The 25,201-nt window shown below is 40.3% G+C and overlaps 1 protein-coding gene across 2 annotated transcripts; it reads right to left on the minus strand.

The window, feature by feature from the left end:
* Window positions 1-733: 733 nt before the first annotated feature.
* On the minus strand, window positions 734-25,154 carry Ikzf5 (IKAROS family zinc finger 5). Of its 2 annotated transcripts, XM_050137271.1 has the most exons (5): window positions 25,012-25,154; window positions 14,503-14,685; window positions 12,388-12,570; window positions 4,673-4,774; window positions 734-4,315 (listed from the first exon to the last, which is right to left on the minus strand). In XM_050137271.1, exons 2-5 carry the CDS (start codon window positions 14,633-14,635, stop codon window positions 3,831-3,833), a joined length of 903 nt encoding a protein of 300 aa, XP_049993228.1. In that variant the 5' UTR covers window positions 14,636-14,685; window positions 25,012-25,154; the 3' UTR covers window positions 734-3,830. The 2 variants fall into 2 exon arrangements, with proteins under 2 accessions (XP_049993228.1, XP_049993227.1); XM_050137270.1 differs by having other exon boundaries at window positions 734-4,774.
* Window positions 25,155-25,201: the final 47 nt, after the last annotated feature.

Below are 25,201 nucleotides of genomic sequence, written 5' to 3' on the forward strand. Positions count from 1 at the left end.
TAGACCAATATTATAAACTGCCAAAGACCATACTGAACATAAAAAAAAAAACTCAAAATGTCTAATTTCAAAGTTCTACTTTACATGCCAGAAATTATTTCAGAGAACTACTTGCCAAATGCGGATCTCTGTGAGTTCGAGACCAGCCTGGTCTACAGAGCTAGTTCCAGAATCCAGAACAGGCTCCAAAACCACAGAGAAACCCTGTCTCGAAAAACAAAAAAAANAAAAAAAAAAAAAAAAAAAAAGCAGCCTTCCTTACTGATGTGCCCAGACTGTAGGGTAAAGCAGGTTAAACTGACTTGAATGAAGAGGACTGTCTTAGTTAGACATACAACTGTGAGAAAATACCTGGCAGAAAACCACTTGAAGGAGGAGTAATCTATCTGAGCTCACAGCTTTCAGAGGTGTACATCGGGTGGGGAAGGCATGGCCGCTGGACTGGCTTCGTGCACAGTGGTAGAAGTTTGTGGCTGTTGTTTCTCACACTGTGGACAAGGAAGTAGATTCTAGACCAGAATCAGACCTTCAAGGCCTGCCCCCGCAACCACTTCCTCCAAGTAAGCACCACATCCCCAAGGTTCTACAAAACCTTCTGAAATAATGGAACCAAATGTTCAAATGGAAGGGCACATTTTTCATTCAAACCACAACTAGAAATGAGTTCAGACCTAAAGAGCTCTTTTGTTGTAAACTTGTATTTCTTTCCGTAATGGATTCTAGAAATTCAAACTTGCCAGCCATAAAATCCTTTATTAATATTTCATGTATCACAAATTACTAAAAAAAAATCCATTTTATTCTAGTTTTAAAAAACAAAGTCATTAGAAAGTGTTATTTTTTATTCATATATTACAAAAGCAAAGCATTATTCACAATAGGAACTACGTACTAGATAGTTACTTCAACATTAAACTGCTTCCTTGATCCCTAAACAATATAATGTACCTTACAACTGTAATGCAAGATTTACACCTCATATAGACAACATGTCCCATATATCCAGGCATCAACAAAAACAAGTGCTAGAAAGCATATACCTACCCCCTCAGATTAATGAAAACATCTTTAGCAGGGAACTTTAAATTTTCTAATAATTCTTCATTTGATAAGTATTTTTGCAAATTTAAGTTACCTCTGTTGATTTTTTGTTTTTCAGTTTAAGTATATTCCCTTTGTCAAACAATTCTGCAGATGAATGGCAAACACATTTCTAAAATGAAACAGCACTGGAACTACCCAATGGAAAATTTTCAAAATAAAAGTCTAGTCTTCACTTGAATGTCAAGAAGTTGTAGCTACATACTACATTAGTAAAGTCTGAAATAAAATTATTCCATTAATCTCTTCACAGTTTCTTAAAAAAATATTAGTGGAGATAAATTACCAACTTTAAAAATCTAAACTTATGTTCACTGAACAAAAATAAATTTAGTTTCAGAACATTGCCTGTTAATGGCAAAGTACTATAAATAGTGCATGTTAAACTTTTCTCAACTCATCTCTATAAAACATTTGGTTAAAAATAAAATGAGGAACATATTTAGTATTTAAGGAAAGAATCTAACATCTTTCCTAATACAGAATTTAACTCAGAATATTTAAGCAAAATCCTAAATCTTTAAAAGTACAATTTCAAAAAAGTTTCTAAGGTAGATTTGCTTCAAAATTTTAGTGCATTTATTTGTAGCTTTACGCATCAACACCTTTGGAAGACCAACTGTGCTTTTTATGGTATTAGAAAATTAGGATTTTCCCTTCTAGCTTGTACTTATGAAAAGTTTTTTCCATATTTAAAGTGAAATGTACTTTCAAAACATTCATCTTTAGTTGTTAGGAAAAACAAAATGCACATGTCACTGTTTGGCCCAGAATGTAAAGATGATAAAGCTGGCTTTAAGGTGAGCTCTTTCAGGTTGTCTGGCTTTTGAGACCTGTAGTGTTGCCCAGCCTGGCAGGGAACTCCTGTGTCTAACAATCTTCCTGTCTGGAAGATTGTACACAGCTGGGACTACAGGTGTGCAGCACCACACTGGGCTTCTTCCTCTTTAGGGAAGTTTTCACTCTCTATTTGGGGGTATTGCTTTTAGTTGAATCAAACTTCAAAAATAGCAAAATTTCCAAACAACAACCTGTTTCCTTCTGGCAACTGATAAGCACTACACGAGTTATGTATTTAGAAAGTGTTGTACTAAAATTAATCTAACCAGTGAGTAAGCAACAGACAAAAATCACTAGAAAGTTAGAGTCACAAGAGAAAGTGTCTTTGTGCTGTGCTTTAACAGTGCAGTTGGGATGAGCCAACACTGGTTGTGCAAGCACAGGCACCCTCTGAATGGCTTTCGAGCACTGGGAGGGAGGGCACATCCATAAACAGGGCACTTGGGGCTTAATGGGTAGACACCATCAATATTTCCCTCTTATTTACTTTAAGAGGCCATTTTTGGTTAATAAATGCTTGACAGGATATTTCTTTAAGAAGCCAATTAGAAATATTTTTTAAGATATTAACCAAATTAAAAATGAAAATTTTGCAAAGTACACAGAAACCAAGAGTAAGTGACAATGTTTTATTGTTTGCCAGGCTCTCTTCGGGGTAAGCTTATTACACAATACAAAAATAACAGCTTCCTATGTAAAATGAACCTCTAATTATAAACAAGTTGAATGTCACATTTAAATGTGCTTTGTATTGACTTTCACTCTCTACTTTTCCCACTGTGGTGACACTATCCCAGTGTCACGTCCATGAAGACGCACAGGAAGTACCTTCCATGGCCTGCTCTGCAGAGGAAAGTCAGATCTGTTTGGACATGTTCTCATTTTCATAGCTATTTCCTCATTAGCACATTTTTCTGGGTTTTTCTACCCACCTTTCTATGAAATTATCGGCAGAAGGCAGAAAAGGAAACTTTGGAGATTGTTTTGAAGCATCTTAATAGATAGATGAACCCCACTTCCTCTTTGGTCATCAAAGACTAGGAAGAATAAGATTATCAGTGTGGTTGTCAGTCTTACTGACACCAATAACAGCTGAATGCAGAATTTAAATGAAAGATTCAGGCTGAAAAAGGCATGTAGCACTCTGGCATATTTACCTGTGGCTTTAAAATTAGAAATAGATATATATATATACATATAAAAACAATCAAAAGCTAACATGTTTAAACTAGATATTAAATGAACAGATATCTCCAATAGCAAACACAATTTTCAATTAGTCCCCAAATTTCAACTTCCAGAACTTTCATTTTTATAATTTAAATTTGAAAAGAATTGGTTTATATTTCCTCTCAAAGAAGAAAATTTATTACACTGAAATAACTGTACTGTTTTTGGTTGAAATGAAACTAATTCAACTTAAGTGAATGAAAATAGCATTTTAATTAAGAGCAAATCTAAAGGCAGTTTCTCTACAAACACTGAAATGTTGTGAAGGTTTTATGAGAAGTTTATTGTGCCATCTTGAAATATTGCAGAAAGATTATTTAGCTGTAATATATGTGTGAAGTATCTATATATATCAAGAGTACAGATAACCCTGGGAGTCCTCATGGACGAGTGTGGGAAACTGAACACCTGTAAGATCCCAGCTGTACTTCTTACATGTCTAAATGAAAAGGTATCAATGCTCCTAACTAATGCATAAATAACCCTGACCAGACTTTATGAAAAGTTAACAAAACCCCTTTCACTATCAAATTACTATTTTATGAATAAAATGTATAAATTTTAAATTAGCAGATACCTTATTAGGGATGATCAAAACTAAATACCAAACTACAAAACCCCCAAAAGGCCAAACCAAGTGAGAACGATATTGATTGTGTTCAGTGCTGGTTATGTTGCCCTCTTGCAAAATGACAGGCAAAATCATACTTGTTTTTACATTTGCATCCACATATATTACACTGAAAAGGATTTTCATACCCATGGCATCCCATGTGAATAGTGTAAAGGATATTATCTGCAAAGTACATATCACAGTGCTGGCAGTGGTGTAGAAGTTGAGGATCCTGGACCGGCAGGGTTGGAGCTGGAGTGCTTGGCTGGCTGTTTCCTATGCTGGGGGTACTGGTGTGGGCACTTGGTTCACTGCTTGGCCCTGCCACTGGGCTGTAGTTCCTCTGACTATGCGATGGCCGAGGTTCTGGGCTTGTGGGGGAGGAGCTCTGAGGAATACTTGCTGACACCGCAGAAACTACTGCTTGGGCAGAGGGCTGCTGAATCATGAAAGGCTTTTCATCAGGGCAGGGAACTACATCAGGGGAGGCAGGGTTTTGGTTTTCTGGTGGCAAGCTGGACAACTGTCCTGCTAAAGTAGAAAGCTGATTCAAAGGGTTGTCAACCATGAGTTCTTGGGGGTCCCTTGGCAGACCACCAGTTGGTGTAGTTTTTGCCAAAGTTTCATAGGCATCAGTCTGAATATTTGGGATCTCATGGGTAAAATCATTAAGGTAGTCTGGTTTCTGGACCACCATAGAAGGTGGACTTAAGTTGATTAGTGCTCTTCTGCTATACCCCAGATTGCTTGTTTTCTTTTGTAAAACCCCCCACATTTTCTTACTGCTTAAGGAAGACCTGGTACCTTTAATTGGTACCATTTTATGTTTGCGCCTTCGATGGTGGGACAGGTTACTTCGGTCACTGCAGCGGAAGGAACACAACTCACATTTGTATGGTTTTTCCCCAGTATGAGAACGCATGTGGGCTTCCAGATGGCGCTCATAAGCAGATGCAAATGGACATAAATGACATCTGTGAGGTTTCTCACCTGTTTAAGAGAGAAATAGGAAAAACTGCAAGAGTAGCTCATTTATAGGACATTTTATGTTTGTCCACTGGATGTGAGAATTGTGACAAAAAATACTTTTCAAAAATTCATAATTACATAACAGGTTAGTAAAATCTGTAAAGAAACCTAAGAACTTAAGTAAAGCTTAAAAATTCAATAGCAGCCAAGCAGTGGTGGGGCATGCCTTTAATCCCAGCACTCAGGAGGCAGATGGATTTCTGTGAGTTCAAGGCCAGCCTGGTCTAGTTTCTGGACAGCTAGGATTGTTATACAGAGAAACCCTGTCTCAAAAAGAGAGACAGAGAAGAATCCATTAGCAACAACCTGTGACATATTGAATCTATTTAGTAGGAAAACCATTATAGTTTCAGCTGGCACTTGGGGGAAAAAAGAAATATTCCCCACATAATAAAGATTTTATCAACAGTATGTTTCAAAGTATATATTGACAGATCCATGCATAAACTTCTTTTCCTCAAGAAAAAAAATCAACCCTCTCTTTTAAAAGAAGTCTTACATTAACTTACATGAGTTATGGGACATACCTTTAAAATTGCCAGGATCTTCCTCCACTTTCCTACTCCTCTAGTTCAGAAGGACTGTTGAAGTTTGAATGTAATTGGCCTCCATAATCTTATAGGAGTGGCACTATTAGGTGGTAAGTCCTTGTTGAAGGAAGTATTTCACTGTGGGGGTGGGCTCTGAGGTCTCACATATGCTCACGGTACAACCTAGTGTCACAGCCTACTTCCTGTTGCCTTCTGATTAAGATATAGCCAGCACCATGTCTACTTGCATGCCACACACCCCAAGAAGTGCTGTACTGGCTGGTTTTGTGTCAACTTGACACAAGCTGGAGTCATCAGAGAGGAAGGAGCCTCATCTAAAGAAATGCCTTCATAAGATCCAGCTGTAAGGCATTTTCTCATTTAGTGATCAATGGGAGAAGGACCAGCCATGGTGGGTGGTGCCATCCCTGGGCACCTATAAGAAAGCAGGCTGAGCAAGCCAGGGGAAGCAAGCCAGTAAGCTTCATGGTCTCTGCATCAGCTCCTGCCTCTAGGATCCTGCCCTGTTTGAATTCCTGTCCTGACTTCCTTCTGTGATGAACAGTAGTTCTGAAGTATAAGTCAAATAAACTCTTCCCTCTCCAGCTTGCTTTTTGGTCATGGTATTTCATGGCAGCAATAGAAACCCTAACTAAGACAAATTGTTACCAGCATAGTGGGGTATTGCTGTGACAAACCTGTCCATATTTTGTGAAGTAGTGTGAAAAGACTTTGGAACTGCGGGCTAGAAAAGCCACTGAGTGTTGAAACCTCAGTGGGATAGTCTGTAGGAGCTTGGAACATAAGAATGTTGAGAGCAGCTCTCTCCTGCTCTTGCTCAGAGGCCACTTCTACACCTCCCCACAATAAAACTCCCATGTGAGCTCTGCTGCATGGTGTGACTCTGTGGTGCCACTTGGTTCCAACTTGCCAAGGCTGCCTTCTGCCATTATACTATTACATTGGTGTTGAGACTCTGCCAGGCCCTCCTGTGGGTCCTCCTACCCAATGGTAGTCTGAGGCACATGGGGACCCTGGACTCTGTCTACCCACAACAGTGGCTCACTTTCCAACTAACCTATAGCTGGGCACTTCACCCAACACTGGTAATGCTTGGTGAGTCCTCCTCCTCCCAGTTGGTATAAACACATCCCTTGATCCATGGGAATGACAATACAGCACCCACCACCCCTCTGGTATTCTTGGAGGCAGAGAAACCCCCAGTCACAGTCTTTAAGGCTATGGTTGACTCTTTTTGCCAACACTCACCTCTGACCATTTATCATTAGTGGGGCTTAATCTCTTGAAGTGGTTTCTCACCCTCTGGCCTCATTCATAAGCCCTGATAGCAGGTGACATCTCACTCAAGTTCTCAGCCTTTGGCCCCTGCTTAGTATGTGACAACTTACTGGACAGCTTGTGCCCTCTCAGTCCAATCCTCCTGGATCCCTGGGACACTAGGACAGTCACACTTTGGATCTTCTTCTCCTACCTCACTCATGGGAACTGCATCCTCCACCATGCCTCCAAGCTCCCCCTGGGATACCTTTTGGAAAACCTTAGACCTCTACACCTAGCACCTGACTTAAGGGCTTTTAAACATATCTGCCTTTGTAGTAAAATCTAGCCCCAATACCCCTTAGATAATCAATCCAAATGGCCACCTACTAGCATCCTAGATCCTTGTATTATAGGACCTTTGCAACTTCTGCCAGCCACTGGGTAGAGGATAGTAGGTACCCTATGTCTAAAGCTTTGCTCCAAGACCTCCCTCTGTTCTTCCTATCCCCCCACTCAGCTCCTGCTATGAAGCCTGAACTAAAGGAACTCCACTATCCACTACTCTTGACTCTGCTAACAAGGGGCATGTACCTTGACCAGGCCATCCACCCTGGCAACCTCCCACAAAAGGAGAACTGTGGCTGGGTTGAGAGAAATGGAGGGGGTCCCGAGCAGAGCAGGAGCGAGTAACAGGGGCTGATGGCTGCTGGTAGAGTGAAAGTGGGTGCCAGAGTGGGATGCTTACAACAGCCAGTCGCTGGAGAGGAGAAAGAGGAGACTAAAGGAGCTGGAGGTGCAGGAGTTGAGCATCGAGCTTGTTAGCAGGGTCTCTCAAAAAGAAAAAATAAAACAAACAAACAAACAAACAAACAAAAAAACCTGGGGTCTTAAAGAGTTAAACAGGAATGGAACGTGAAGTCCTAGTCTTATGGAAGCTGCTAATGTATTACAGACTGCTAAGGAACACAAGTTAATAGTCATCTTATAAATGATCAAATTCTTTCATTGCAGTCATGCTAAATACTAAAATAACTGATTACAGGGATAAGTCTTACTTAGTCCCCTGTATATGTTTTCAAAAGTTAAGCTTAAAACAAGTAACTAGAAGCAAACAAAGTTTGTCTATTCAGATATACCTAATAGACAGACAGATCCCAAATACTTCAGAGATCTGAGAATATGGCATTTAAAATGTTTAATAGAAAACTTTTCATGACATAGAGACATACCAGCTCCTGGTAGCAGCGCTATCTCCTCCAAAGAAGATGAATGGGAACAGAAGAACTCCACTTGGAGCTTGCTTTAATTGTGGCAATGCCCGGCCACTGGGGATAAAAACTGCCTTTCACCTCAACTGCTGCCAAACTGTGGACAATCAGGACACTGGAGAATCGATTGCCCCACTGTGCCTAGACAAGATAGGCTTGTCCCCGCAAGGTTTCTACTTCACAAGAAAGACTGATGCTGCCCTGAGACCTCTGTGACCACAGAGGACCTCGGGTTAGTTGCCTAGGTAGCCAGTCTCTGTCATTTCTAATAGATTCAGTGTATTGGTCTGCACTTCTGCTTACTCATGTAAAAATTATCCTTCTCAGAACTCTGGTGTTTGACGACTAGGCTAGTGATAGCTTTGTTGTTTTAACAGCAGCAACCAGGGCTTCAGCTGCCTTCTCAGTTCCCATTCAGACCACAGGCCTCTCCTCTCCTAGAGCTACTACTAGGTCTAGACACAATTTACCTTGTTACCAGACTGAGAAAAGCGATAAACTCACAAAACAGATCTCAATTTAACTTTTTAACCATTCCTTTATTGAAAGGAACTCACTTTACAATGACTGCTCTCAGTAATCAACCATTTTTATCTCCTGGTGTATTACATATAAAGGTGTCTTAAGGTATAGAGTTTATGTGAAGTTATGAAAGCTTAAGTTGAAGATCTAAGAAAACGTTTTAGGGGTCTAAGGAGGTGTTTGAAAGTGTTTAAATCCAAGTTATAAAGGTCTGAGAATGAAAAAGCTTAAGTGGTGATAAAAAGAAGTGATTTAAGGTATATAAAAATTGAAATGTTTCAGAGTTCTTTCCTTCGCTAGGCTACTGTTATATTAAGACTCCAAAAGTTTACAGTCTTAACATTCATCAATGGAATTCTGATAAGCTACTAATCTAGCTCTGGTAGAGTAACACTACTTTTTTTTTTTTTTTAAAAGATTTTATTTATTATGTACACAGTGTTCTGCCTTCATGTATGCCTGCAGGCCAGAAGAGGGCACCAGATCTCATTGTAGATGGTTGTGAGCCACCATGTAGTTGCTGGGAATTGAACTCAGGACCTCTGGAAGAGCAGTCAGCATTCTTAACCTCTGACCCATCTCTCCAGCCCTAAAGTATTGATTTTTTTTTTTTCGAGACAGGGTTTCTCTGTAGCTTTGGAGCCTATCCTAGAACTAGGTTGTAGATCAGGCTGGCCTCAAACTCACAGAGATCCGCCTGCCTCTGCCTCCCAAGTGCTGGGATTAAAGGGGTGCGCCACCACCGCCCAGCTGAGTAACACTACTTTTATTATAGTCAAATGCTCATTTTAAATTCCCTTTGGTTGTTTCCAAGTATAGATTTAAATGTGCTTCTCACTGTGCTAAAACCATGTCTAATCTGTATACATGGATAGAGGAAAAAGTGTTAATGCTTTGAACCAGAATCATTTTTGGGTCCTTCTGACTCAAAGGCATGAGTCTACTGCCTTTTCTACAATGTGGATTTCATTACAGATTACAAACAGTGAGCATTCTAGTGTGTCTAAAGCTTATATGTTTTTGTAAACTAAAAAATTCTTTCAAGCTCTGGGGAGTCGACTTGAATCCACCTCAAACAGGCCATCAAATCGACTCCAGATAAGTACTGTCAATCAACAGCCTAAGTTTCTCCACCTACTGCCTGTTCCTGAGGGTGGAATTTCCTCCACCTTCTCCTAGTCTTGGGACTCCCCTCCCTTAATTCCTGGGACCTAAGAAAAAATTTCCTCTCTAAACTTGTTAAAAGTTATCTTCTGCTTTGCCAGCATCCTGCCAGGTCCTCTCAAAATCTGTATCCCGGACAGCTTCAAAGTGGCACTGAATGGTCCCACAGAGCCTGTACAGCAGTGAAACAGCCAGCTATCCCAGAAATTGGCTAGCATCCCAGTTTTCTCAGGTCCCCTAAAGATGCCTCAGACAACAGGAAGCAGAATAGAGAACATGGCAAACCCCCATTCCCACCTCACCAACTACCCCTTCCTATTTCCTCACCTTCTCATAACAAACAAAAGGGAGAAATGTTAGCATTCAGGCATTTACACTGGCCTGCTCTTGGGCACCAAGCAGGACATGTCAGCAGCAGCAGCCAAGATGTGACACAGTAGCTGCTGCAGTCACTAAGCAGAACACTCTCCCTCTGTGCATGCACCATATCTCCTCAGCAAAGGTAAGTCATTCTCACTGCCCCACTCTGCCCCTCCTCGCCATAAACCTCCTATGTGAGAAAAAAATGTTGAGAGCAGGACAGAAGATGGAGGCGTGGCTTGTGAAATTTCAGAGGGGATATTAAAGACTTCCAGGGCTCTTTGCTATTTTAAGATCCTGTGGTTCTGGCTAGCTGGGGCTGAAGAATCAGCTGTGATTAACAAGATACCAGAATTACTGAGGTAAAACCTCCACATTACTGGAACAATTGATGCTGGCTAGCTGGAGCTAAGAAATTAGTGGTAATTAAGAAAACACCAGCATCACTGAGGTGAAATCTGGAAATGGTTTTTTGAGACAGGGTTTCTCTGTAGCTTTGGATGGGAGTGTTTTCTGAGAGCACAGAGAAGCTGTGTATCAGAGGCAGCCAAAGTTGGACATCATGCTGGCAGCCGGACTTGGTAATGTGTAAGAGTTACCCAGGTAGTATGGGTTTTGAAGGCATAAAGGGGTCACGGAGAGCAGCTGAGGTTTGGCTCTGTGAGAGGCCAGAAGAGGTCACTGGCGAAGCCTCAGTGGCAGTTGAAGGCTCAGTACTGAACGGTTCATAAAAAGGAGTTGAAGCTTGGCACCATGGAGAGAGCCTATGAGAGGCTACTGGTGAAAGTGCAGCCCAGTTGCAGCAGAAGACCCCAGCATTTTGGAGATACCAGCACCATGGGATGATCACCAAGAACAGCAGCAGCAGTGGAGTGGAGCCACCTAAAGCCTAGAAAACAAGCCCTGTGTACTAGAGGGCGGAGCCAGAAGATCATAAGTGAATCCCATATAATTAGACATTGAGTTATTATATACTGTTGGAGTTTGGTTTTGCTTAATTCAGACTGTGACTGTGCCCTGGTTCTTTCCTCCTGAAGAAGGTATCTAATTTAATTTTGACTTTTAAAGGAGCCCACAGGTGAAAGAACATTTTTCGGGGGAGGAGGAGTTAAGACAGGGTTTCTCTGTAAAGCAGCTCTGGCTGTCCTGAAACTAGTTCTTGTAGACGAGGCTGGCCTCAAACTTACAGAGATCTGCCTGTCTCTGCCTCCCGAGTGCTGGGGTTAAAGGCATGCACCTGTCAAAGGACTTAACTTTTAAAAGAGATTGGATATTTTAAAGAGGCTGGAAATTTAAAGTTTAAATTTGTAAAGACTATGGAACTTTTAAGAATATTTATGATTTTAATGTGAGATCGGGTATGAATAAGAAAGGAAGAGTTGTGGCTTAATAGTGATGAGTTTGCGTGTCAAATTGACAAGGGGTCAGTTTTGTACTGACTGTGTTTGTGTGCCAACTTGACACAAGCTAGAGTCATCAGAGAGGAAAAAGCCTCACTTGAGGAAATGCCTTCATGATATCCAGCTATAAGGCATTTTCTCAATTAATCAATGTGGGAGGGCCCAGTTTATGGTAGGTAGTGCCATCACTGGGTTGATGGTCCTTTGTTTCTACAAGAAAGCACGCCGAGCAAGCTATGGGAAAGAAGGCAGTAAGCAGCTCCCCTCCATAGACTCTCCATAGCTTCTGCCTCTGGGACCCTTTCTTGTCTGAGCTCCTGTCCGACTTCCTTCTGTGATGAAGTGTAAGCCAAATAAACCCTTTCTTACTCAACTTGCTTTTTGGTCATGGTGTTTCATGGCAGCAATAGAAACCCCTAATTAAGACAAGGACCAATTTTATTTAGAACCCAAATTCTCCAAATATGTAAAACTATCATTTGGAATGTGAGACTGAGAGTCAGCTGACAAGGACAGAGCATCTACCACATTATAAAATCCCTGTTAGCTCTGGGGCTACAAAGATGGCCTTTGGATGTCCTCAGGAAGTTTTCTAGGCCACTATGATGTAATAAAGGGGCACAGACAGTTAGGGAGCACACAGGAGAACAACTGGACTTGGATAAGGGCACGGTATAGTTAGGAAGATTTTCTCAAAAGGGTGGCTAGAGAGACATGAGGTTAGCAAGTACATCCTGCAAGTAACAGAGGCCTTTCTTTCACTTTTCTAAAAAAAACATTATGAAGAAAAAGACAAAACATTAACCCTTAGTAATAACCTCTCCCACCTGAGAACAGGAAGACAATGGACGAGTATGCAGATCAAGCAGGAAAGTGGTGGGAGGATCAAGCTCTCCAAGGAGCTTGTTTCCAATATTTCTATGCCTTTAAGACACTGCTTTGTAAAAAATGGAGTTAGTGCCCTACAAACCCTCATCAACCTTGTTTCGAACCATCAGAATTACGTGAACTTGTACTCCAGGGTCTCTCTCCAGCTCTTTCTCCATTACCTGTGTGGATCCTGATATGCTCAATGAGCCGGGCCGTTCCTTTGCTAGCATAGTTGCAGTACCGACACTTGAGCTTCCCATCAAAGGTCCTTTCAAACCCGTCTACTAACATTCCTGAGTTTTCATCCAGGGAAACTTCAACAGATGGATGATCAAGTCCATTTTGATCACCATCTGCTCCAGCTATAAACAAAAGCAAAAGAAATCATGCACTGCAGAATCAACTCAGTTCACCACTTTAGACTCAAGGGGTTGAAGATCTTCCACAAACGAAAGCTTCTCGTCCAAGAATTTAATTCATAAAACAATTCAGACTGGGACAAATTTTGTGCAAAAGTAGAATTATTTTAAGAATCTCTAAAGAGGACCTCAAATTGTTTACATATACATTTTACCAACTCTCAACATGCTTTTGAAGAAAACAGGTAAGACAGAAGAACGAAGAGATTCCTTAAGGTCACAGTCACACACAGGTGTCTACGATACTGTCACGATAAGCATTTTAATTAACAGTTGTTACAGTTCTAAAACACTAAGTCAATTTCCTTTCATCTAAAAACAACTATTGGGTAGCCTGTTAGAGGCATTTGTGGTCTAGATTCCGGGTTACATTTAAGATCTTAAAATTCAAGGTAAGTTCATCAAGGAAAACAAGGTATCTGACAGCTCTGAAGGTAAGGACTATAAGAACTTCAGAACTGAACTGTTTGTTGGGGGTTTGCTCTTCATCTGAACTATTTTAGTATTAAGAAGTAGAAGGAGCAGGGACTAATAATTAGGAACCACACATGTTGGAGACCACAGCCTGGTTCTTGAGTCTCCATCCTGAATCTGTTCACATTACTATTAAGAGGCAAAATTTGTATTCCTTTCTTCATGGGAACAGGACTTTGGCTCAACGCCAGGAGACATGGCCTCATATGCTCAGTTAAAACCCTATTCCTTTTCTTCTGCCTTTCACCAGAAATATTTGTTCTAGGTTGGGCAAACCAAGTAAATTGGTCCAAAAGGAAGCAACTGAAGAGTTCAAGCTTGTAGTCTCTCTTTTCTCCCACTGTTTTCCTAAGACCCTGATGTGTGCATCAATTACCTTGGAGATCTTCATAAAATAAACTGGAGTCACCAGATCCAGGGTAGAACCTAGTACTTGTGTTTCTAAGAAAACTTCTGGGGAATGCCACCTCATCACTGCTGACAATCTCTGCATCTTCATGGCTTAAAAGATCTAGGTCAGAGGCCAGGAAATGTATTCTACAGGGCGAGGATAGTAAATACCTAAAGCCAGATGGGCTTTGTCACAACACCCAACTCTGCTGCTGTACCATAAAAACAGCTAGAGAAATAAGCAAGCTGGGGGTGAATGGAGCTCACTGGATAGCACCTGCCTAATGTACGCAACAGATGTTGATCCCCAGCACTACAGACAAGTTAGAAATATGCAAAGAAATGAGCATGTATGAGTTCTGGTAAAACTTTATTTATGAGCAATGAAATTTGAATTTCATTATTTTCATGTTTCGTTCTTTCTTATATCTAATGATACAAAGCAAATTTCAGACTGCAAGTCATAAGAAAGCAGTTATATGAGGCCCATGGGTGGTACTCTGTTGACCCTCAACTACATTAAAAACAGTGTATGTGATCCAGAAACTTAAGAAATTTTCCCTCTAGCAGGCTCACCAAATCTTTGCCTCATCTAGTTTAGTTTTTCTTCTTGAATGGGTAAATGTGGGCAGCCTTCTTTTGTTTAAAGAGAAAAAAAAATCCCTAGTTGGGGCTCGGGACTAACCCACATTGCTTGATGGGTAAATTCTCTGTGAACCAATTCTCTAGGTTCTTTGTGTCAACTGTCAGCTAACAGAAAATGAAGGACAGACAAGGAATTTAGAAGCCCTAACCTTTCAACAAAACTATAAAAGTTCTCAAGACTACATTAAATCATTGTCCCATAGCAAAAGTCCATATGTTAAAAGAAGGGAGAAGATGCTTGTGTCTTTATAGAAAAGAAAAGAATGCCCCACACTAGTGGGTAGTGATGTTCATCGAATGGAGAGCTGTGCATGAACACTAACACATTTATAAATGAACTTTTCCATAGTATTAAAGTAAGTCTACCTCCCTGAAGAGTCTCTGCTTCTTTGTCCCCACTAACTGATCCCGAGATCATGTTCACATGATGCGTCTGCTGTGTCAAGTATTCCTGGAAATCTTTCACAAAGTCCAAAGGCTCTGGTTTCTTTTCACCCATCTTGGTGCTTTTTCTTTTTTTCTTTCTTTTAAGTTGAAAATGTGTTATATCTAGGGAACAAGAAAATAGAGAACCCAGAAATAAATTTACACTATTTATAAATGAATACAGTACAAAATAAAACAATATAGACAAAAAACTATTTTGTATAAGATATTGTTACTCAAAGCAACAAAAAAAAAAATAAAAACAGTCTTTAAATACTCTATAATCTGGAGAATGAAGACATATAAGAAACAGATTTAATAATTAAACTGAGTCACAGAAAATGGAAACAAATTATCAAGACAGGGAAAACAAACTTTACTTAGAACAGCCAAATACTGACAATTACCCAAACGATCCCCCAAATAGTACCATCTATAAACTGGCCGTAGATGGTCACATAATAGGCTATAGCTGATGGAGGAGAATCATCTGTCTATGTGTTATTTTCATTGGTTAATAAAGAAACTGCCTTGGCCCTTTGATAGGACAGAAAATTAGGTAGGCAGAGTAAACAGAACAGAACGCTGGGAGGAAGAAGGCAGTGGGGTAGACGCCATGATTCTTCGACCGGAGATGGATGTAGGCTAGAATCTTTCCCGATAAGCCACCACCACGTGGTGCTACACAAATTATTAGACATGGGTTAATCAAGATGTGAGAATTAGCTGATAAGAGGCTAGAACTAACGGGCCAGGCAGCGTTTAAAAGAATACAGTTTCCGTGTTATTATTTCCGGGGCTAAGCTAGCCATGCAGGAGCCAGGCAGGACAAAAAGCAGGCCTGCTCGCCTCCTCACTACATATAGCAGTGAAAATAAAGAAACTTCAGCTGCATGCAGCAACACCTATGTATCCCACCATCACAATGTTGAGCACCAGAAGCCAGACATAGGTTATTAGTATATAGAAGACTGGAGAAAATTAAGGTCTAGTGCCAGAAATAAAGAAAATGTAGCCCTTGCTTGCTAGGGCAGACAGAGCCTAGTACTGGAAGGAACATAAAAGGAGTTTCTGGGTGGCTGGCAGCCTTCCATTTCTTCATACTGATCCAATAGGTGAAACTTTTAAGATTTTTAAGCTTTTCTATATACATGTTAGATTTCAAGAAAAAGCCAAATCAATAGAGAACTGAGTTAACTTTGCATACCTACTACTAGCCATTAGAGATGAAAAATTACTCATTAAATTATTTGAATTTAGAAAAAAAAACTTTCCCAGCAACCTGTCTACACATTTGTGTTGGCAATACAGGAACTGAAATGAAAGTGTATGCAAATTCAGCTTTAAACAATGTCAAATCATTTTTTAGTCATTATACTGATTTCGTCTTCTACCAGCAAAGAGTAAAAGTAGTTGATTCATACTTTCACTAGCATGTGGCTTTTTCATTGTGGCCACTCTGGAGGGTGTGTGGCACTATCATAACAATTTTGATTTACAATCATTTATGATTAATAAAGTTCTATGCTACTCATTCTTTTAAATAATGTTTGCTAGTTTTCACATAGATTATATGTATTTTCTAAATAAAAATTTATGCATATATATGATCTCATATATATATACATATATATATATATGTATATATATATATATATATGTTTTTTTCTGGCTTTTGAAGATAGGGTCTCTCTGTGTGTAGCCCTAGCTGTCCTGGAACTCACTCTACAGACCAGGCTGGCCTCAAACTCGGAGATCTGCCTGCCTCTCTCTCCCTAGGGCTTCAAGATTGTTTTTTTGAAAGCAAGTGGCAGTAGAACTAATATTAATCACAACGGTACCAGTACTAAATAATAATCAAAAGAAAATGAGACTGAAACAAAAACAGAGTTCATTTGAATAAGATTTTCACTCACATTTTTCAATTAAAGATTAAATTACAATATGTAATCATTGGGATATTTGAATACAAGAAATGTATGTGTTAGTATTTGTCTCCAAGTCTTGTGCTGAACATTTTAAGATATTTAATTGAAAATAGGATTTTAATACAGTATAGTCTGTTGCAGTTTCCCCTCCCCAACTCAATTCCCCATCCACCCATATCACACCTTTTCTTTCTCTCTTTAGAATACAAACAAGCAGCTAAAAAATAGTAAAGAGCAAATAAAAACAGAAAACCAAAAAAAAAAAGCACCAGAAATACATATAGATGCAGAGACACATGTGTTCACACATACACAAATCCCACAAAGACAGAACACCATAAACCATTGTATGCAAAACACCTGTAAGGAAAAAATAAATTAATAAATAAAAGCAAACCATTGTGAGACAAGGAACCTCCAAAAATGCCTTTGAGATTGTTTTGTATTGGCCATCTACTTCTGTCTGGGCTTGGGGTCTGTCCTTGAAAGTGGCTGGTATACCCAATGACACTCTGTTGGAGAAAACTTATTTTTCTTTTGTGAGTAGTTATCAATTAGAGATAGCTTCTGGGTTAGGGAAGAGGTTCTGTGTCTACTTCTCTCAGTGCTGGGGACCCCATCTGGGTTTGATCCTTGCATGCCGCCACAGTCTTTACGAACAAAAGCCTGTTTTATTTTACTTTTTTTTTAAAAAAATTCAAATATAAGTACATCATTTTCCCCATTTTTACATTTCTCTCCAACTCCTCACATTTCCCCAAGTTCGCTTAGCATTCCTTGTATGTATATAATTTCAGAGCTCACAACTTGGTATCGGATAACCAATTGGGGGATAATCCCTAAGGAAGACTAATTCTCCCTTTCTTGGCCATTAGTTGTTTGCATTTCTTTTTCTAGGGATGAGTCCCACGAGAATTCCCCCTTCAATGTTAACAGTGTGTTGGTGCTGGCATTGTTCAGGTCTTGTTGAGACAGCCATGTTGTTGAGCTATCATGGGTGTAGCTTCCCTTTCATTTCTAGGAGACATAATCTCACAATTCCTAGTCCCCTGACTCTTATGCTCTCTCTGCCTCCTCTTCTATAATATTCCCTGAGTTTGGGTGCAGGAATTGTGTTCCAGATGTATCCACTAAGGCTGGTCACCCCATGATTGATTGTTTTCTTCATTTTGACCAATTATGGTTTTCTGTAATGGTCTCCATCAGTTGTAAAGAGAAACTTCTCGATGAGCGGTAAGAGATACACTTACCTATGGATAAGAATCTAGAATGCTCTTAGGGAATGTGCTGTTTTAGTAAAGTGGTGCTTCTAAGGTCCATGGCCTCACTACTCCCATGTTGCTGGGTAGGTTTCCAGTACCTATGATTTCCTTTCTGTTGAGTGGGCCATAAATCCAATTAGACAGCTGTTGGTTACTGCCAAGAAATGATTGCCACTATTGCATCAACAGGGATATTACGCTATGCTGGTTATTGTTGTGGTTCATGAATAAGATCCAGGCCTTGCTTACCTGTAATTCAGATCTAAGGAGGTGGAGGCAGGAGAATCATTGCAAGGCCAGCCTCAACTACATAATGAGTTTGATAATCTCAAAAAAAAATTAAAATAAAAAACAAAATAAAATAACCAAACAAACAAAAAAGAAATAATTCGATTTTTAATTAAAAAAGTAAAATAAAACATGAGAGTAAAGGGGGACCATTAGGAATACAGAAGTAGAAAAGAGACAAGGCAGACCCAAAAAAGGTAACAGAAAGGAGAAAAATGATCAAAGCACATCACATGCATATACAGAAATGTCATAATTAAAGACCCCTTTGTACAATTAAGACATACTTATGTTAAATGACTCATGTTCAGGATATTTTTTAAATTATAAGAGCTATAGGGAAAAGCTATAGGGCTGAAGAGATGGCCTACTCAGTCATGTGGCATGCACGTAGTAGGATCTGTTCAAATCCCCAGCATCCACAGAAAAGGACAGGCATGTCAGAAGGTACCTGTAACTCTCCACACTGGGGAGGTGGAGAGAGACTAAGGAAGACACCTGATGTCAACTTGTAGTCTCTACACCCACACATAATATATGCATACAAAGACACATGTAAACACATACACAAAAAAAAGTTATAGGAAAAAATCCTCGTTTTTACATCACAATTCAGAATTCCTTCTTGCCAATCAATTCATATGCAAAGTGATACATTTTCACCCAAAATGAATCTGCTTTAATGGACTTCAATAAACAAGACAAATTTTACCAAATCTTGATTAGAAAGCTTAGCAATGCTGCTGTACAATGTATGACAATGCAACAAAAAAACACAAGACTTCCCATAGCAAGCAAAAGAAAACAGTATTTTTATACATCCGACTTTAGTTTAAGAACAGAAATGAGCCCAATTATAGAGCATGGCTGACATATTTTGACAGTCTTAGTTAGTCACACTGTCACATTACAAATTTTACTGTGTTCTCTGCCACAAACTGTATTCTGCGATCAATTATGTATGATAGGTTAAACTTAAAAAAAAAATGCCAATGGAATAATTGAAAATGTTCTAAACACGAAGACCAGCTTCTGAATTAGAGATTCAAACATTCTTACATGGTTTCATCTACACACCCATCCATGATTTAAAAACTAAGTGTCTGGCTGGAGAGAGATGGCTTGGCAGTTAAGAGCACTGACTGCTCTTCTAGAGGACCCAGGTTCAATTCCCAGCGCCCACATGGCAGCTCATACGTGTCTGTAAATCCAGTTACAGGGGATCTGACACCTTCACACCATTGCACATAAAAAAAAAATACATCACAAAAAATCCTTAAAGAAGAAAAACTAAAAGTAAAAAATAAAAAGGAAGATCCTTTCTCTAAGCAAATAGTAATTAAAATTTATTTAAAAAAAAAAGTGTCAGCTGGGCAGTGGTAGCACACACCTTTAATCCCAGCACTCAGGAGTAGAGCCAGGTCGATCTCTGAGTTCGATCTCTGAGTTCGAGGCCAGTCTGGTCTACAGAGCAAGTTCCAGGACAGCCGAGACTACACAGAAAAACCCTGACTGACCAGGCATCAGGCGGTGGTAGCGCCTGTCTTTAATCCCAGGTAGGCGAATCTCTGTGAGTTCAAGGCCAGCCTAGTCTACAAGAGCTAGTTCCAGGACAGGCTCCAAAAGCCACAGAGAAACCCTGTCTCGAAAAACCAAAAACCAAAAAACAAAACAAAACAAAACAAAAAAAAAACCCTGACTCCAAAAACCAAAACCAAAACAAAACAAACAAAAAACCTAAGTGTCCTTTCATTCCTGAGCATCTGTGTTCATCAGAACTGAATCAACTACATCACATATATCTGTAGGCAATACGAATGACAAGCAAGCAGTTCGGAGAGCAATGGGCAATGAAACAGACTCATGTAAAAGATAGGTGCCTAAATCTAAGTGGAGTCTTTGGCTCAAACCCCAGTTTCTTCCAGCTCAGGTCAATATCTCTAAGCACAATATATGGGAAAACAATCATTCTGGCTAAAAGAAACTTGCGGCTATAAAAAGAAAATATGGGTTTGCTATCCAAACCATCCTGTCAAAAACAAGAACTCCATATAGAACCTGATACCTGAGGATGCTGTTCAGCACTGACAAATTTTAAAACCTCTACAAATATAATATAAATGATATATACATGTATTCAACCAACTATGAATGGAAAACATTTAAAATTCTAAAAAAAAAAGCACCCTGAACAATTTAGACTTGTCTTCCCTGGTAGCCTCTAAATAATACAAAATCAGAATGACTTATGCTGTATACAGTATAGACAATCTGGAGAATACTTAAAGAGAATGCCAGTGTGTGCCTATACTTCCAGCATTCAGTGGCCAAGGCAAGAGTTCAAGACCAGTCTGAGCAGCACATAAAAATCCCAAGTAAAAAAGCAAAAAAATGCATATGGAAAAATGTGTAATAAGTTACATGCAATCCTATTGCATTTTATGTAAGAGATTGAACATCCTCAGACTTTAGTATCTACAAGGGGTCCTACAATCAACCCTCCAGAAGACAGAGGAACAACTAACTGTATACAGGTTAGGAAATTGGGAAAGTATAATCTTTAAACCGGTATCTTTCTAACTGGCTGTGAACTCAACACCTTGGGTTTTTAAACCAAGAATGTACTCAAATTTTCAATGTAAAATGTCATCAGAACAACATATTTAAGCATTCCTTAATACTACTATAGATTCTGATGTTATATTCCAAGCCAGATCTAATCTTTGCTAACTGATATTGCTCCAAATGAAAATTTCTTTTTTTCTTTCTTTCTTTCTTTTTTTTTTTTTGGTTTTTCGAAACAGGGTTTCCCTGTGGCTTTGGAGCCTGTCCTGGAACTAGCTCTGTAGACCAGGCTGGTCTCGAACTCACAGAGATCCACCTGTCTCTGCCTCAAGTGCTGGGATTAAAGGCATACGCCACCATCACCCAGCTCCAAATGAAAATTTCTATGTTGAAATCCTAACCTCCAATATGATATTTGTTGTGAGGGCAAAGTGGTCAGAATAGGATTATAAGAATAAAGATCCTGTATCTGCTAGCACCTCAAACTTACCAGCCCCCAACCTGAACGAATGCTTGTTTAAATCACCTAGCCTGTGCTGGGTGGTTTCTGTCAACCTGTCACAAATCCAGGCATATCCAGGAAGAGACTCTTTTTCCCCCCCAAAACAGGGTCTTATTAGGGTAGCTTTGACTGACCTGGAACTCACTATGTAGACGAGGCCAGCCATCAACGTATAGAGATCCTCTTGCCCCTGCTCTCCTGAGTGATGGAATTAAAGGCTTGCCCCACCACAATGCCTGGGAGAAGAGGAATAATATCTGAAAAAATACTTCCATAAAATGGCCTGTAGGCAAACCTGTGGGCAATTGACTTGATTAATGATTGATGTAGCAGGGCACAGCTCACTGTGGGATGTGCCATCCCTGGGCAGGTGGTCCTCAGTTGTATAAACAGCAGGCTAAACAAGCCAAGAGAAGCATGTCAGTAAGCATGAAGGAAAATCCATGGCTTCTGCACCACAATCCCTGTCCTGACATTCTTCAGTGATGGACTGTTACATGGAAGTACAGGATAAAATAGACCCTATCCTCCCTGAACTACTTTTAATCGTGCTGGCTGGCTTGTTGGTTGTTTGTTTGAGACAGGGTCTTTCTACATAGCCCTGGCTGTCCTGGAACTCACCTCCAATTCAGAGATCCACCTGCCTCTGCCTCCCTAGTGCTGGGATTAAGTATGTACACCACCATACCCAGCTCATCATCGTGTTTTAAGACATAGTCCATGCAATTTGTTATAATAGCAGGAACTGCTGGATGGTAGCACACACCTTTAATCCCAGCACTCGGGGAGGCAGAGGCAGGTGGATTTCTATGAGCTCAAGGCCAACCTGGTCTACAAGAGCTAGTTCCAGGGCAACCAGGGCTGTTTCACAGAGAAACCCTGTCTCAAAAATCCTAAAAAAAAAAAAAAAAGAGCGTGAATTATGACATATGTCTACTTCATCAACTAAAGAAAATAATTTCCAAACCTTGTAAGACAAAGATTGCTCAAGCTAATAGAGGGGAAAAAAATCTAAGAATTAATAATATTTCATATATCCCACATATGTGTATGTACACAGATATACCATCAAACACCTTTAATTAGGAACTAATTATTTAAAAGAGGTGTTAAGATGTGAATTGGAAAATAGCCGTGACTATGAAAGAGCTAATATAAAAATCAAAGGGCCTTCCTTCCTCCATCATCATGAACCATTGGTCTGATTTGTTTTCTCACAAGACTTTCAGAGTCAAGCAATTCCTAGCCAAGAAACAAAAGTAAAATGGTTCTATTCCCCCAATGGATTTGGATGAAAACTGGTGACAAAACCAATACAATGCCAAGACACAGGAGAAGAATGAGGCTGAGTCTGCAAGGACTTGCACACATGTCATGAGGGTTTACGCTGAATCATGGTCTCTAGCAATCTTACCAGATGACACTGAGCATTTTTTACCTCTGGAGATTTGGTTTAAATTGGGGTTTGAGTTGCTCTTATCTGTCCCACGTGAGCCAACTGGTTTGTTCAGCAATAAAATATATAGGACCTTTAAAAAATATATACAAGGGGCTGGAGAGATGGATGATTTACAGTTAAGAGCACTGGCTGCTCCTGCAAAGGTCCTGAGTTCAATTCCCAGGACCCACAATGAGGCTTCTAATCATCTCTAACTTGAGTTCCAGGGAATCTGATGCCCTCTTCAGGCCTTTGTGGGCATCATACATACACACAATGCACAGACATATATGTAGACAAAACACCCATATGCATAACATAAAAAATAAATTTAAATCAAGAATCTCTTTAATATGTCTTCCCCACTGACTAGGGGAGAATTGAAAGAGCTTGATTAGGGAATGGTATGGTATATTTCATTTATCTAGCATTTAAAAAAAAAAAAAGCTATGTTTAAACTGAAGGGTTACTAAACCATAAGGAAGAATACTTAGCCCTAACTTTTTATTTGATAATTTAACCCAGAGGTTAGGCAGGTCTATAAAGCTGTTTGCTCCTATAACCTATCAGTTATGGTCACCGAAAGACTTACTCTCCAAGAGAATATACATTCCTAAATAAGGCCGACAAACGAGATTAGGTTCAGAGTAACAAGGGCCTTCAAAAACAATTAGAACACAGTCCCTGAGTTCCTAACTGCTTAAGACTAAATAAATGCATGAACACCATGATAAGGTTCTTCTGAGAAATCAGAAAACATAGTATAAAAAAGTAAAACAGAAATGAAACCACAACAAAAGAAATCCAAAGGAAGAATTATACAATCTATCTTTTCCACCCCAAATAAAAAAGTAAAACAGAAATGAAACCACAACAAAAGAAATCCAAAGGAAGAATTATACAATCTATCTTTTCCACCCCAAATCAGTTCCACCTTTTCTTTTCACTGCAACACTGACAAAATGTCAAACAATTGAAATTTACTCTGGAGACACACCCAAGGCTCCAAAAGGTCATGGAGGGAATTTCAACTAAAATTCAACAGCCGCAAGAAGTCTGCAAAGAAAGGCACACGAGTCAAAACTTTACTAGCAACTACAGGTTGAATAAACTAGTATGACAACTTGAGTAACATAATCACTAACTGAAAAAAAAATTAGGCCGACGGAAAAAAAGTAATAGCAAAACGTGGTGGCCCACAACTAAAACATAGTCACCTGTGCTACTATCATTTTGCCACTAGTGATTTTACTTTTAACAAAAAATTAAATTCCACATTTAATATATTACTTTCAGTTATGCACAGTATACATCCAGGGGTGTTAGGCTTAGTATTGCTTGAATAAGTATAATTGCATTAAAAAAAAAAAGTACATTAGCCCTATTCTAGGGAAATACTAATAACAACCACCAGAGCTCCACAAGGGCATATCTGATCTCCACCTTCATTATCTCTTTTAAAATACAGCAGTTACGGTTTCCTGGGAAACACCGGACCATTACAGAAAAAGAACATCAAATAGCTCAATTCACTACAAGGAACTTCCAAGAAAACATTCGTCCTCAGCTGTGCTGAAGACAACGTCAACGCAAGACAAAAATTTTAAAAAGTGGTCCAGATATTCTAAACAATTGTTTTCATTGTCTGCCTTCTAAATGTAATTTCTCTGGATCGCACAATGTAAGAAGTCTCCGTGTCCCCTCTCACTTGTCACTCCTCTGTTCGGTTCTGACCAGTACATAAAGGGGTCATTAAATGGGCCACGTGATGACTGGCAGACACAACCAACTACACTTTGGATCCAGTTAGACGGAGAGGACTTTGATGCTCGGCTGAGGATCTATGCTGAGCATCCATGAGCATCCCAGCATCCAAGTACCTATTAGGGATGTAACCCCTGAATGAATCCGAGGAGATCTTTGCTGGAACATCCTTCCCAGCCTCATCTGTTTCCAACACTGGAAGGTACAGGCAGTAGAAATCAGTCCAGGAAGGTTCATGGGAGAAAACTCCTTCCCAACAGCACCGGACCGGAGTCGGAGTAACATCCTCTCCAGGATTCCCAGTACCTGGGATTGCTGGGATCGGTTCCTGACCCTACACCCCGAGAACACACACAGGGGGCGCTCCCGGGCGGCGCCCCTCTTCACCCCCACTCCCCGATCGCCTCCTGTCAAAGCAGGAGGCAGCTCCCCACCCTAAGCCTCCGAGCTCCCGCCCGACGGCGCAGACTCGCGAGCTGCTCCCTCCGGGCGGCGGACCCAGTCACTCACATGCTCGACCCAAGAAGATCCCCGGTCACCACGCTGCTAGCCCACGGGGAGCACACGACCCCTCGGCAGTGTACAAGGCTACGGTGGTGTGAGCCGGCCCGCGGTGAACCCGGCGCTTTACCTTCCGCCATTCCGCCAACGTGCCCTGCTTAACCGTGGCGCCGCCGTACAAGCTGACATCCCGTTACTCACCTCCTGACAACTGCACCGAGAAATCCCCACAATCTTCTTCTTCGCCGCCACCGCCTCAGCGTTCGCCAGCGTCGCAGCTGCGACCGCCATGTTTGTTGTGTCTCCTCTCCCTTCCCGCCCCCCGCCTTGCCCAAGTCTCGCGTGAGCGAGCTGTAGGGAGCAAGCGGGGAGAGTGTGTGTCTCTCCTGGG

The sequence above is a fragment of the Alexandromys fortis genome, unplaced genomic scaffold (genome assembly GCF_014885135.2).
Source record: "Alexandromys fortis isolate MF-2015 unplaced genomic scaffold, M_Fortis_MF-2015_v1.1 scaffold_3, whole genome shotgun sequence".
Taxonomy (NCBI): Eukaryota; Metazoa; Chordata; class Mammalia; order Rodentia; family Cricetidae; genus Alexandromys; species Alexandromys fortis.